At 43.9% G+C, this 12769-nt stretch overlaps 1 protein-coding gene across 1 annotated transcript; it reads right to left on the bottom strand.

Moving 5' to 3' along the window:
- Positions 1 to 7413: 7413 nt before the first annotated feature.
- Positions 7414 to 12157, bottom strand: LOC311211162 (protein NDNF-like; the record flags this gene model as incomplete). The annotated part of the gene is made up of 3 exons (XM_084289715.1): positions 7414 to 8765; positions 9925 to 10058; positions 11970 to 12157. 3 exons carry the CDS (start codon positions 12155 to 12157, stop codon positions 7414 to 7416), a joined length of 1674 nt encoding a protein of 557 aa, XP_084145841.1.
- Between the last annotated feature and the right edge of the window lie 612 nt (positions 12158 to 12769).

The following is a 12769-nucleotide window of genomic DNA, read 5'->3' as shown; positions in this document are numbered from 1 at the left end:
AATATTTTGCTAAAGTCTGCAGAGAAAAACTGTGATGGGACAAAAAGATGCGATTCTCTGTCCTTGTAAGACGCTAGTGGGAGGGACAGTGTAGCCAAAAGATGTTGCAAGAGAACTACTTAAGTGAATTATTTCTCAATCGTCTGGAAAAGAATGTTCAGTATGTTTCGACTGATCAATTCTGCTATCACACATTTTCTGAATACCTGGTTAAGATGGAATTAATAGAGTTGAGGCAAATAAACAACAATACCCTAGAGGTAAGAACAGTTTTATCCAAATAGCTGAAATATTAGGTTTGCTGCCAATTTGAGTCTCAGAAGGCTATTAAAATAATCCAATTGTCAGTTACTGTAGTTAGAAGTAACTGCACCCACTGCAACGTGAGCTGCTGACTTCCGCTCTGTCTGGGTTTGAACAATAGATTTACAGATTTTTTTCACATTACGAATCATCTTCCGATTCTGTCTTCGAGTCCTTCCTTCAAGAATAGCCTACCCTTGCAAACAGGCTATTTGCACAAATAGGAGTTGTGATATTACTTCTAGAGAAGTTTAATTGTGGACAAGGTGAAAGTCTTTTTTTTTTTGCTGTGTAATAGTTGCATCTTGGGGTTGTAAGTGACTTGCTTTTCCTCTGTGGCTTGCGATTCCATTTTGGGACAAACAAAATCCCACTGTGTGCTCACAGGTATTCTAGATGGAGGGTCAGTACGTATGGATAACAGGGATTAAGCAGTTGCTAAAAACTGGCATCTTTTCCCTTTGCATAATCATGACTAGGGAAAACGCAGGTCAAATTGTTTGCAGATGTAACCAGTGTGGTTTCATTGACTTATGGACAGATTTTAAAAGATTTTGTCCCAATAGGAGATATGTGCAAAGCACTTCTGATGGTCTGGCCAATTTGTGGGTTCTCAGTCTCAGCTGAGAAACTGGCACTGTGCTTTTGGAAATCTGGCTTTCAAAGGATTGTGCCACATTACAAAACCAGAGGTTTTGGCCCAGTTATGAAACTAACTGCCTGAACACAGATCTTTGATCATTTTTTAGGTCAATCCAATAATGAAATTATTTCCTTCTCTGAACTGCAGATACAGGAGCCATTCTCTCAGGGTAATTGTGGATTGCTGTTGTCCTCAAAGGCACTGCTCACAGTCAGTCCTTAATATTGGCTTCCCCTTCAGCTGGGGTCCTCCTATCTGGAAAAAAAAAAAAAAAAAAAAAGGCTAAATAATCCTCCAAGTTAAAACTTGCTCTGTATACAGCCAACATCCTGAGCCTTCCTGCTTGTTGTTGTAAATGAATTTTGTTCCTGCTTTTGTGATCCTTAATAAATCTGCGGCTGACATTCCACTGTCAACTCATGTTTAAAAAGCTTGAAGCTGGTCCCAGATAATGATGTCGATCTACCCAAGATACTATAAAAAAACATTTGTTTTCCAGCTGGGTACTGTAGCTCATACGTACACCTGCATTCTGTGTATTAAGAATGAGAAAAAGTGAAGGAAGGAGTTGTTCATTATAGGAGTTGAGAGGCTGACGCCTCAGGAGATAAACGGTGGCACCACTGCAGTTAACACAAATGGTTCTGCTCATCCTGCAGTAGTTATTTTATCCCCATAGTGCAAACCTGTTGCAGACAATGTGAACCAGCAGTGCTGTCTGTTGGCAGCTTCAGTTGTTTGAGGTTATGGAAAGCTCAGCTCTGACCACTACACCTGATCTCCTGTCAGAAATGTCTTCTGAATTGTTTTTATGCCAATTTTTTGCACCTCCTACTTATGGCTAACTTCTTCCAAGGCAAGCTCAATGAGTGTTGCAAGTATGGCTTTGTCGAGGAGCCTGGTGTGCCTAGGTGAGTGTGGAAAGCTTTCTCTCCCTTCCTTAGTGCTGCCTGGAACACCTATTGTTCAGGGATGACGTGACACTTGTAGATACCACTGTCCAATGTCATAGCAGGTTTTTTAGAGCATGGGTTTTCTGAAGGTAGGTTAAGGAGAAGGCCTTACAGACCCCACCTATCCATCTTACAGATGCACTTAGTATTTCACAATGCCAATTATTTGCCTGCAGAAATGTTCACCTGAAATCATTTTCTAAGCAGGTGCCACCAGTGTTGAGCCACAAATCCTTCTGACTTTGGTGGTGAGGCCTAGGAAGCCAGTCAAGCTGCTGGTTGTGCTTGCCTCTGTGGTATGCCTACAAAACCCTCCCTGGGGGCATGTCAGAAAAGCTGCTTGTATACAACCATGTAACTGGGACCTACTCAGATGGCTGACCTCCAACCTGTTAATTAACCTAGGAGCTTAGCAATGGATGGAGAAGCGGAGCTGGGGAGCAGAATGGAAAATGTGGTTTTGCTACAGCCTCACCTTCCTGAGAACACTGCAAACAGAAGAGGTGGGTTGTGTCCTGAGTTTGTGGTGGCTTTGTGTTTTTATTGTATTAATCTCTTCTGTTAGATGGGAAATCCGTGACTTCCAGCACTCTACCTGAAGTGTGCTGTGTGGCTGTTTGCAGAAGCCTCTGAAGGAGGCTGGGTACTTCCTTAGTCACAGTCCTAGTGCAGACTGCACGCTGAGCTCTCCTCCTTGTATGAGTCACGAGCTACAGGACTACTAGAGGCTGCTTAGTGGGTTTGTATGCTGGCACTGAACCGCAGGGACAGAAATGAATCAGTAGAGAAGCTCAACAAATGGGAGCAGGATGTGAAACGTAGTTGCAGCGGGACCCTTCCTTTTCTTAGAAGTGTCTAACAAACTCCACCTTTACCTCATTACCTTTAGATGCTTCATGCTTTTCTGTCCTGACCCTTGCCTTGGAAGGTCTCCTTTCCTGCCAGGTTCTGCTTTCAGAGCAGATTACTACCCGAGTCTGAAAGACTTTTCCAACTCCCGAGTCTTCCTCTGAACCCTGCCTGTGTCACTACTGTGCCAGTACCTGCAGAAAGACACAACGCTTTCTGGTGCTTGCTTCCTGTGTCTGATCTGCTCTCATCTCAGGGCAGGTGAGCCTTGTTCGGGTATTTTCAGAAGTGTGAGGTAGGGGAACAGCTTGACAGAGAAAGAGCAAGAGCAGCAGAGGAGCAGCATGTGGTTTTCTAGGGATGGCTCTTTAACCAGAGACTCGGCATCCTTAGTCCCTGGAAGCACATCCTCTGAGGATCTCCTGGGGACAGCTAACCAGTGAGCAAAATCCCTGAAGAACAAACGCCTGACAGACTGGGGTCTGTGGTGAACGTCTCCCATGGCGTCCCAGAGAGTTGGTGTGACAGCCAGCTTGGGTGGGAGGTAAGGCCCTGCTAAGAGTGGTGTTGGTGAGAAAGGGCAAAAGCACTAAAGGAGAAGTTGGGGATGCCAGGGATCACATGCTGGGCAGGTTATACCTGAACTGTAACTCACCACTTTAAACATATCAAATGTGACTGCCCTTGGTGCTCTTCTGTGACGATCTCTGTCATAGGAGCCTTGGCTCCTCCTTCAGTGAAAGCGGTCTTTAAACTGTCAGGAGCGCTGGGCACGCTGGTGATAATCCTTCCAGCAAATGGCTATGCTTTCTTTGTTCCTCGGTGATCACTTTTTTGTGCCCTTCAGCTTTAAACATTAAAAAAAATCTGGGAACACATAGACTAAAAAGAGTTAGCAGGTCCTTGTGTTTTCTTTTGTCTCTTCTGCCTTACTCTTGTCAGCAAGATGCTTGGCTTATTAAATTTGAGAAAATATTTGCTCCCAATGAGCCTTATCAAATTCCTGCCTCTTGTTTGCTGTCTAACCCTGCCCTCTTGTGCTCGCAGCCCTGGCCACAGCCAGGATGCCCACCCATCTGGCAGCATCAGCTGCCAGGGGACAGCAGCACACCCCAGCAGCGGATGGCACAGCATCCTCCGGGCTCCTCCTCGAGCTGCATTTCATGGCTCCTTGCAGAACTGTGCAATGCAAGAGTGGCATAGTGTTTGCATCTTTTAGTAAATTTAGCTTTTTTTTTTTTTTTTTTAAACAATGTTTTTTGTGTGTTTGCTGAAGGAATCTTCAGCTACTGCGTTACCCATTTTTTCTAAATGCCAGAGAGCTTCAGTTGCTCCAACAGCTCTTGAAAGCCTTTGGCGTTTTGGGGTCGCTGGTTAGGACTTGCTGTCAGTATTAATGTTACTTGGCTCCTAGATTTCTAAGCCTTGTGCAAAGCCACATTTGGCCAGGGTGCTTCACAGTGTCGAAGGTTCATAAACACTTCTCCCCCTGTTATCCTGCCCCCCCTCCAAAAGCTAATAGTAATAAAGCCCCAAATGGGGGGCGATACACATACATGTACGTGAACACAAGCTCCGTGTCTTTGAAAGCAATTAGTGAGCTGGATTTCAGTCCAGCACCTGGGGCCAAAATAGCAAGGCTATTTTTAGCTTGTTCTTTAAGCTAGAAACAAGTATTCAGGTTGAGAAGACATTAGTTGGGGAAAGACAGCCATGCAAGGATATGAAGAAAATACTTCCTTTGCTCAAAGCTGGGGCTGCATCCCTGGATGTATTTGTAAGCAGAAAGGGAACAATTTTTAAGAGACCACTGGATCTACTTCAGAGGATATGTACATTTGTTAAGAAGCTTGAAGTAACAAGGGTTGAATACATGGGCTGTTAAATACAAGGGAAAGAGGAAGGGTAAAATTCTTAATGTCAGTTGGTGTGAAACTCATAAATGTCATCAGTCCTTGAAACTGGTTTTAAGTAGCAGTCTACTTCAAAGCATGGCTGAGATGAGCTATTATTACAGTTTTAAGTTGTTTCAAGGTCTCTAGCAGCTGTACGAAATACTGGGAAATGCTGAAGAGCCCCTTGCTGTGCAGGGTTGCGGCTTACAGGTGTGTACACAATGGCAAACTTAGAGTCCATGCTTCATCATTGCACTGTTTCAGACTCTTCCTCTTATCCAGCAGGCAAATAATGATTTGGGAGGCTTCAGCCCCCAGGGGAAGGAGATGTGGATATGAAGCCTGTCTTCTGTTATTACTTGTCCTGTCTGGTTTTGGTGGTCCCAACTGCTGCTCGCCATGTGCAGCGGTGACTTAGAAATGGGAGCAGTTCTGTAATAATGCAGCCTGGTGCATCCAGGTGAATCGCTGTGGAAGGATCAATGGGGAGGAACGTTTGCTGCTGCTCCTGGGCTCTGTTACAGGCCGTGCCTGGCTGCACGTGTGGGCTATGTGGGCTGTTACCTTGAGGGCAGGTTGCCTGCTCTGCTTGTAACAGAGGCAAGGGTTTTGACAGCACAGCATGCTCTTCTCTGCAGCCCAGCGCTGCCTCCTGTGTGCTGGGGCCTTTGCTTATGGATGTGGGGCTGGCAGCTCCTCTGTGAGCCCCCCTAGCAGCAGCAGTTGGTGCTCCCATGAAGATCCCTTCCTCAGACTTCTTGGCTGCAGCCCTAAACCCAAGTTTTGCTGAGGAGTCTCAAGCCAGTTCTGTTAAGGAGGATATTCCTCAGCAGAGGCAGGGTGCCAACGCATTGGTCTTCTTTCAGAGACATGTTTGTGACACTTCTGTGTATGGGACAAAAGTAAGGGTTAATGCTCTCACAGGCTAGGGGCAGAGAAATAATTGTGTTCTATGTGCCAAATACTTCCTATTCCTCTGTTATTCTGGCTATTAATGGTTTGTAGGGCATCTAAGTGAAGTTCATCCAGAATATAAATGGCTGAGGAAGGCAGAAGCAAACACGAAGATTTCCAAGTGGAGGTGACCTCTGTTGCTCTTTGAGCTCAGGCTCCTTTTGGCTGGAGCAAAATGAAGAGAAGGCTCGCCTTGGAAAAAGGCGATGCAGCTGCCAGCCCCCGGAATCAGCCAAAAGGCCTGCGGAGTGTAGGGAGGGGGTCACAGCACATGGCTCCTGCCATGGCACTGCTCTATCTACAGTAGTGCCTGCAGGAATTTAAAGCCTAGCCAAAGCCCAGATACTGCAGCTGATCCCATGGGAAGGCCAGAACCCTTCTCCTGGGAATGAGACTGCTAAGGTACAGGATGTGCTGTGCAGGGCTTGGGCCACCTGCCCCTTTAGCACGATGTTACGAAGTTTTTGGAGCAGGAAATGCATAATAATGCATAATCCTATGTGAACGCACAGAGCAGTTCTTACCAAGTGCCTCCAAACATGCTTGCAGGTAGTTATTCAGGGTAAACTACAACCTTGAAGATCACAAATTGCAAGTGAACTTCTGAAATGTACAATAATGGAATTATTTATAACTTTGCTTAATGTAATTGCAGAGAAAAGGGTTGCAGCAGGCAAGACTTCTCTGGCAACCACTGGGTCAGTGACATTATATTTCTATAGATGTAAATTCCAGACCTATGTGCAAAATATTTTCTGCTGATAATTGAAATTTAGGATAAGCTTTTTATCAAGGCTTCATTTCTTCAAGATTTTTTTTTTTTGTACTTTCACATGTCATCTAAGGAAGGAAGTCAAGGAAACAAAGACAACAAAAAGTTTGTCAGGCTTTTTACTACAAATATTTCTCCCTCGATATCTAAAAGGAAAACCACATTGACTTTTTTGCTAAAGCAACACATTCATTGATATAGGCTGGATTGGGAATGTAAAGAGCAAGTATATCAAACTCAGGAGTAACACAGGAATAGACATGGGCTTGATATCAGAAACTGTAGATTGGAGGAAAAAAACACCTTTCCTTATTGGGAAGGAAGTGGTAGGATTCCTTACTTATTCCTTTCCTCAATGGGTAGCAACAGAGCACTGTATTTGTATACTCCCCAGTAAAACTGGATGCAGAAGCAGTTCCAGGCCCAAGATATGTCCCCAAGCACAGTTTCTCTCTGGAAGTGAAAACCAAGCAAACATGCAGGCAGTAGGGAAAGTATTTCAGCCTGCACTTCTTGAGCTGTCGCAGCTTGACACTAGTTCTGCGGCTTTTTTTCTTTTTGTCTCCATCCCTGCAAACTGTTCAAGCAGCAGGGAAGTTGGATTTCTCAAAAACAGTTTTGCTTGTTGGGTCTCGCAGTTCTTCATTAAGCGATGGAGTTACATGGTGTGGAAAACTGTGGGAATTCAACAATAATGATGTGTGCTCCTTGAGAGGCATTTCCCATCACTTCTGTATTGGATTTCAGAAGTATTTTAGGTAACTGATCTATTTCTCATGGGTGCCATTGTGGGTACTTTATTTCCATGTACATGGATTTATTTCAAGTTTGTTTTTGTTATGTGGAGGAGACAGCTGAGAAAAACTTAGGCAGGAGAAGATGCACAAGTAAGCGTAATGGTCTAACCTAAGATCATTCCTCTGCAGAATCTCACAGCTTTAGACTTTTTTTTGTCAACATATATTAAACTGTACGGGCTATGGCATGGATTGGCATAGGTTTTGATAAGTTGTCATTCATTCCAAAACATTTTGTGAAGAACCTTCAGCACTTTTTCCTGGTCTTCACAACTTTGCTGTGATATCTGACAGGGATGCCAGATGGCCCGATGAGATAAACATCAAACAAGTAAAGCGTCCCGGCATCCAGCCCTTTGATGGTCTCAGTGGTGACAGCTCGCTGGAGATTGACATCATAGAAATACTTGCACAGCACTTTCTCCGACTTGTGCCGAGATTCAGGCCCAGAGCACCTGTCTGTGCTCCGCAGTTCCGTCCACACTTGATCTTCTTCGATCCGTTTCTTGTACACGCAGTACTTGCTCTGCTCCTGTGTTCCTAGCCAGGCGATGGTGACAGAATTGCAGGTCCTCAGTTTGCTGAAAGACTTGATCTTTAAGCTTTCTGGAAGAAGTGGGAATAAGGGCTTATTGAATTGAGAGGAGACCTGTACTTTCACAGAAGAGTTGGATTCCTCTGTGGACCTCAGCTGCACCAGGTAAGTGTCCAGCAGCTTTCCCTTCAGTGACAAATACCTCAGTCCCAAAATGTTTTCTGATGCCACTGTTTTACCATTCTTTGTTATGTGAACCCGTACCTGACCACGACACAACTGAAAGGTAAATTGTACTTTCTTGTGCCTCGCTTGGTACTGCAGAGTGTGGAATTTCTGCTTTTTTCCATCCAGGACAACCTGAACCACTTTCCCCTCTTTCAGCTCCATCACCTTAGGTTCAGGTTCTTCTAGAGTTCTTGCAAATGTCCCAGTGTAAGCAGCGCTGGCGTTTGTGAGGAGGTTGACAACAAAAACGTCAAAATAATACTGAGTGCTGGGACTGAGATTGGGCACAGTGTACGTGTTCTTGGTACCCATGCATATCTGCCTGACTTCCCCACTGCTCGCTCTGTTGATGATGCTCAACTCACTGTTGGACAATATCATCACCTGCTGTGGCTCAAGAAGGTATGGAGACAGAGACAAAGCTAACGTAGCTGGCAGTTTCATTCCAGAAGATCTGATTGCTGTCTCAGCAGCACACAAGCTCTTATAATTGTGCTTTTCATTAACTAGGAGACAGTACTGTATGTTTTCTCGATGTTGCAAGACAGAGGGACTGTGTTTCCAGGTCAGAGTCACTGTTGTATGGCCAATGCCAACCACATCTAAGCGTGGATCCAGCGGCAGCTCTGGGTAGAGGTGCCCAGACGTTGTGTCAGTTGTTAAGTACACGGTGATGTGTGTGTCACGCTCGGTGGATAAGAACTCCAGCATGTAGAGGGCAGAATGAGAAGACATGCCCATGTACGTCTCTACAGAATTTCCCTTGTAGTTGAAAATGGTCGACACAAAGCTCGTAGCCTTCTGGGCGTTTGAGACATCTTCTGTATCGTGGTCACCTGCAAGCAAAAAGCAGACCTGTAGCTTGCTTTCATAGATGTCAAAGCACATTGCTTAGGTTTCCTTGTTTGTGTCAGGGAACATCCTACTTCCTACCCTCCTGAAAATAATTATAGCTAAAGATGCTTTTTGCTACTGGCCGTTTATTAAAAGAAAATTTGAGTGACTTTTATTTTAACAGTGCAGTTGTGGAACTGTTTTCAAAAAGACTAATTATAAAACCACAGCTTGCACAAGCTTGAACTTTAATGTGCCTGATGCACCTGCAGTTTTCTTCTTCCACTAGCTTTTTATTTAGGTATTTTTCTTTAAGGAGACTAAACTACTTTGAAAGTAGTTTATTTTAGTTTTGTGCCTCTGTCTCCTATGAGGAGGAAAAACATCACTTCTAAAAGAACAGTATTTGAACTCCTCAGTTGGGTTTATCTGTCTGACAGGAAAGAACTTGTTAGTGGCAGCTTTCAGATCATAGTTCTAAATAAATAAATAAATAAATCATTCCAGAAATCATGGAAAAAAAAATGGATTTTCCTCTTAGGCTGAAGTCAGGATAATGCCTGCTGCCATGGTAAATATTCCTAGAAAATCAAATGGCTAAATCTTCTGCATGACACTGGGAGATAAACCAGATGATGACTGGTTTAGGTGGCCTAAGCCACAGAGAAACATCTGAGACAGTTCCTCCCTCTGGCTGGGCTGACTGGCAAGCCTGCCTCGATAGTGCTGTGTAGCAAGATTTCCTTAGGAAGAAGGTGGTTTTAAAACTGCATGGAGATCCAGGGCTACAAGCAGGGTGTTCTGCAATGTGCTAATGTTACCGCTATCAGCTTAGCTTGGTCACAGAAGGCAAGATTACAGAGGGAAGATGGGGAAAGAACAAAGAGTTCATGAAGCTGATCCATGCTTGTGGTACCAGAACTACCCAGTGTTGTTCCCAAATATTACCCTGAGATTTTGATGTATATAGATGTAACCTCTCATTTTCTTGAATTGATGGCAGAATTCCATGGACTGCAAATATCGCCTATGGAGACATGGGTGTCCTCTCCATGGTAGAATTCAGAGATGTTTAAGCTTGTGGCAAACTTTCTGTAACAACACCCCTTCTGAGTAACTTAGGCTTTCTCTGTCTCTGCTCAGGCAGGCTGAAGGTCTTACCTTGTGCTGCTTTTCCAAGGAGGCTTGCTGAAGCCTTGTGCACAAGTATGCTCCATTCGATGGGAACGTCACAGGGGGTCACTGTTATTGAGAAAGGTGCCAGGGCTCTGCCTTCCTCCAGAACAAAGTAGTACCTGTAAATGTGGATTAGAAATAGAGCAAGAGCTGCAAGAAATTCAAGTTTACCACTAAAAGTTGTCCCTTCTGATGTGGTCACTCCATGGTGGGTAGAGATGACTGCTCCCTTTTGAGGTGCATCAACACCAGGATGCATCTCAGTTGCAGGGTGTCTGAGCCTTTCAGCTGTGGGAAGAACATACACTGTGCTTTTTCAAATTCACAAATGGTTGCTGGAAGTTGTGTCCACTTACCACAGGCAGTACTTTTTTTCCCACTGAATTTTAGTATGCTTCAGGTGAACAGCATATCTCAATATTTACCTGGATATTTTGGATGATGAATGTGGTAATCTGCCTTAAAGATAACCACTCGTTGGCTAACTCTGGGGCAATTTGGTATTCTTTCCTCACAAATTCCCTGACTGGAGTTCTGTGAAAGCTCTGAGTTTGTTTGTATCTGCTTGAATATCTAGGACTTCATCTGTGTAAGATGAAGATAGAGCAGCTGTAGCCAGTCCTGGAGATTATCAGGTATCACTGGCAGGTTCAGACAGTTCTGTTTTAACTTCCTTTTGTGACAGAGGCTGCTGTGTGTTAATACTACAAAGGGACATCAGTCTCCCCAGTAAATTCTTTATTCTTGCTTATTTACAGTAAAGCCAAGCCTCCTGTCTCACTCCTTTGGTCTTTTTTTCTGTTGTTTCCGTAAATGTTGACAGTGTACAGCCACAGAAATATTTGGACTTGGGTCACTCACTCTGCAGTTAAATGCAGGCAATTGTAATTCTGTTTGCTTGCTGGCGAGACAAGCCTACTCATTATGGATGGATTATGTCAGCCTAAAGGTCTGGCTTGCTTTCAGGATGTGGCTACTGGTCCGGAGTTAACTTTCACTGGAAACAGCTCCACATTCCCAAGTCTTTTAAGCCAAGTTTGGTCATCTGATTTCCTTCTTGGATGGCTTCGGGTCTTATAAGGTTCTTACTTGGTCATGCTACCCTGACTTTTTTCTTGTGTTTTTTTTTTTTTTTTTGATTCCTAGTAGAAACCGTAATGTTATGCCACAATAGTACAGCATAATTCACTGTTCTTAGATTTAAACACCGATTTCCCTTCAAAAAGGACAGCTTCTAGTTGTGATCTTGTGAGCATCATGGCATTATGTAACGTGCCATGTGCCAGTCTGTGCAGCGCACGTCAAGACCAAACCATCTGGCTCACCCTCTGCTCCGTGACTGCTCTGCTCAGATGGACATCAGAAGCTGTACTTGCTGGTCACTGTTTGAAGGATTCTGGTGGATAAACCACTTGAAGTGCCTCTCTTCTTAAACAGGCAGATCAGTTAGCCTTTCCTGCCTAATATGCAGTGCCAGTTCTAATATTTAGATAGGGCACCAAACTTTGCAGCTATTTGGAGGAAGTGAGGAATCCGGAATTTCCACACACAAAGCATATTTGATCTTAGCAAGCAATAGCTCCATTCAACTAAAACATTTCTAGCATGCAGGATGCTGACGGAAGTCATTCTGATAAGAGAAGTCTGTACACATGTTCTACTGATTTTTGGGGTAGCTACTTTGGTAAAATTGTCTTACAGCCAATGTAGGAAGGCTGTGTCTGCGGCTCTGAAGCCAGGTTGTTTATGTGACAGCTGTTTGCTGTTGGAGCCCCCCAGTTCTGTACCACCACAGAAAGCTGCCTGCAGTGCACATGTGAACCTGAGCTTTGTCTTGGGGGGTCTCCAGACTGGGCAAAATAACAACAAACATTGGGGGACACTGAGCTGGGCAGAAACAGCATGGTGTGTCTCAGGAAATCCAGTGCATGCTGATGGAGCTCTGCAGGCTCTTTGCTTGTGCTGGTAGTGTGCAGCTACTGGTGCCATAGGGAAGTACCTGAGAACAGGCGTGACTGACTTGCTCTTACCTTTTAGGGATATCCTTCAGCAGGTGAACTGTGGTTTCCTTACCATCGGCAAGAATCAGAGAGTGGTAGAAGTTGAAGAGGTTGCTCTTGAAGCTCTGTTGCAAACTGCTGGTGGGTGCTTTAATGGAATGACACAAGCAAGCAGCCGTGAGAAGATGGAGAGGCAGATAAAACCAGCACCAAGACATCTTCAGTACTGTGAAGTGAAATGACAAAAGTGAATGTGAACTCCTGTCTTGAGGGAGAAAATCAGTGACCTTCTCTTGTTGTTCCCTTAGTGATATTGATCATAATCACAGCAAGCCAGGCATTCAAACAACCAATCTCCACTTTGCTGTATTGCTTCAAATTCACTGAGAAATATTTTTTTCAGATCTCATTGTGAAGATTTAATGGCAGAAGTCTTTAATTATAGGATTACATACACACACATATATATATATACTTACATAGTCACTGTAGCACAAATTCAATATCATGTAAAAAAAAAAAAAAAAAAAAAAAAAACTTCATTGCTGATAGAATGAATGGAAAATTACACTAAAGTTTTTCCTAGTTTATAAAATTCATTTACTAAATTCAAAGCTGGGTTATTAGTAATGGAACTGCTTTTGAAACTCAAAGCAGTTACTATCCCAAACGTACTTTCTCTCAGAGGCCATTGAATTTTTCTCATAACAGACTGTACGTCTCTCATGACTATAGGTATATGTAAGGAAGATCAGAAGTTATTTGGAGTTGGATGAGATCTTGCTTGATGAGAAGTGGCACATGCTGGATAAGTAGCCCTACATTGATTC

Source organism: Netta rufina (genome assembly GCF_964035555.1).
Source record: "Netta rufina genome assembly, chromosome: 7".
NCBI classification, from domain to species: Eukaryota; Metazoa; Chordata; class Aves; order Anseriformes; family Anatidae; genus Netta; species Netta rufina.
Note: the sequence above shows the minus strand (reverse complement) of the source record. Positions and strands in the feature narration are given on the sequence as shown.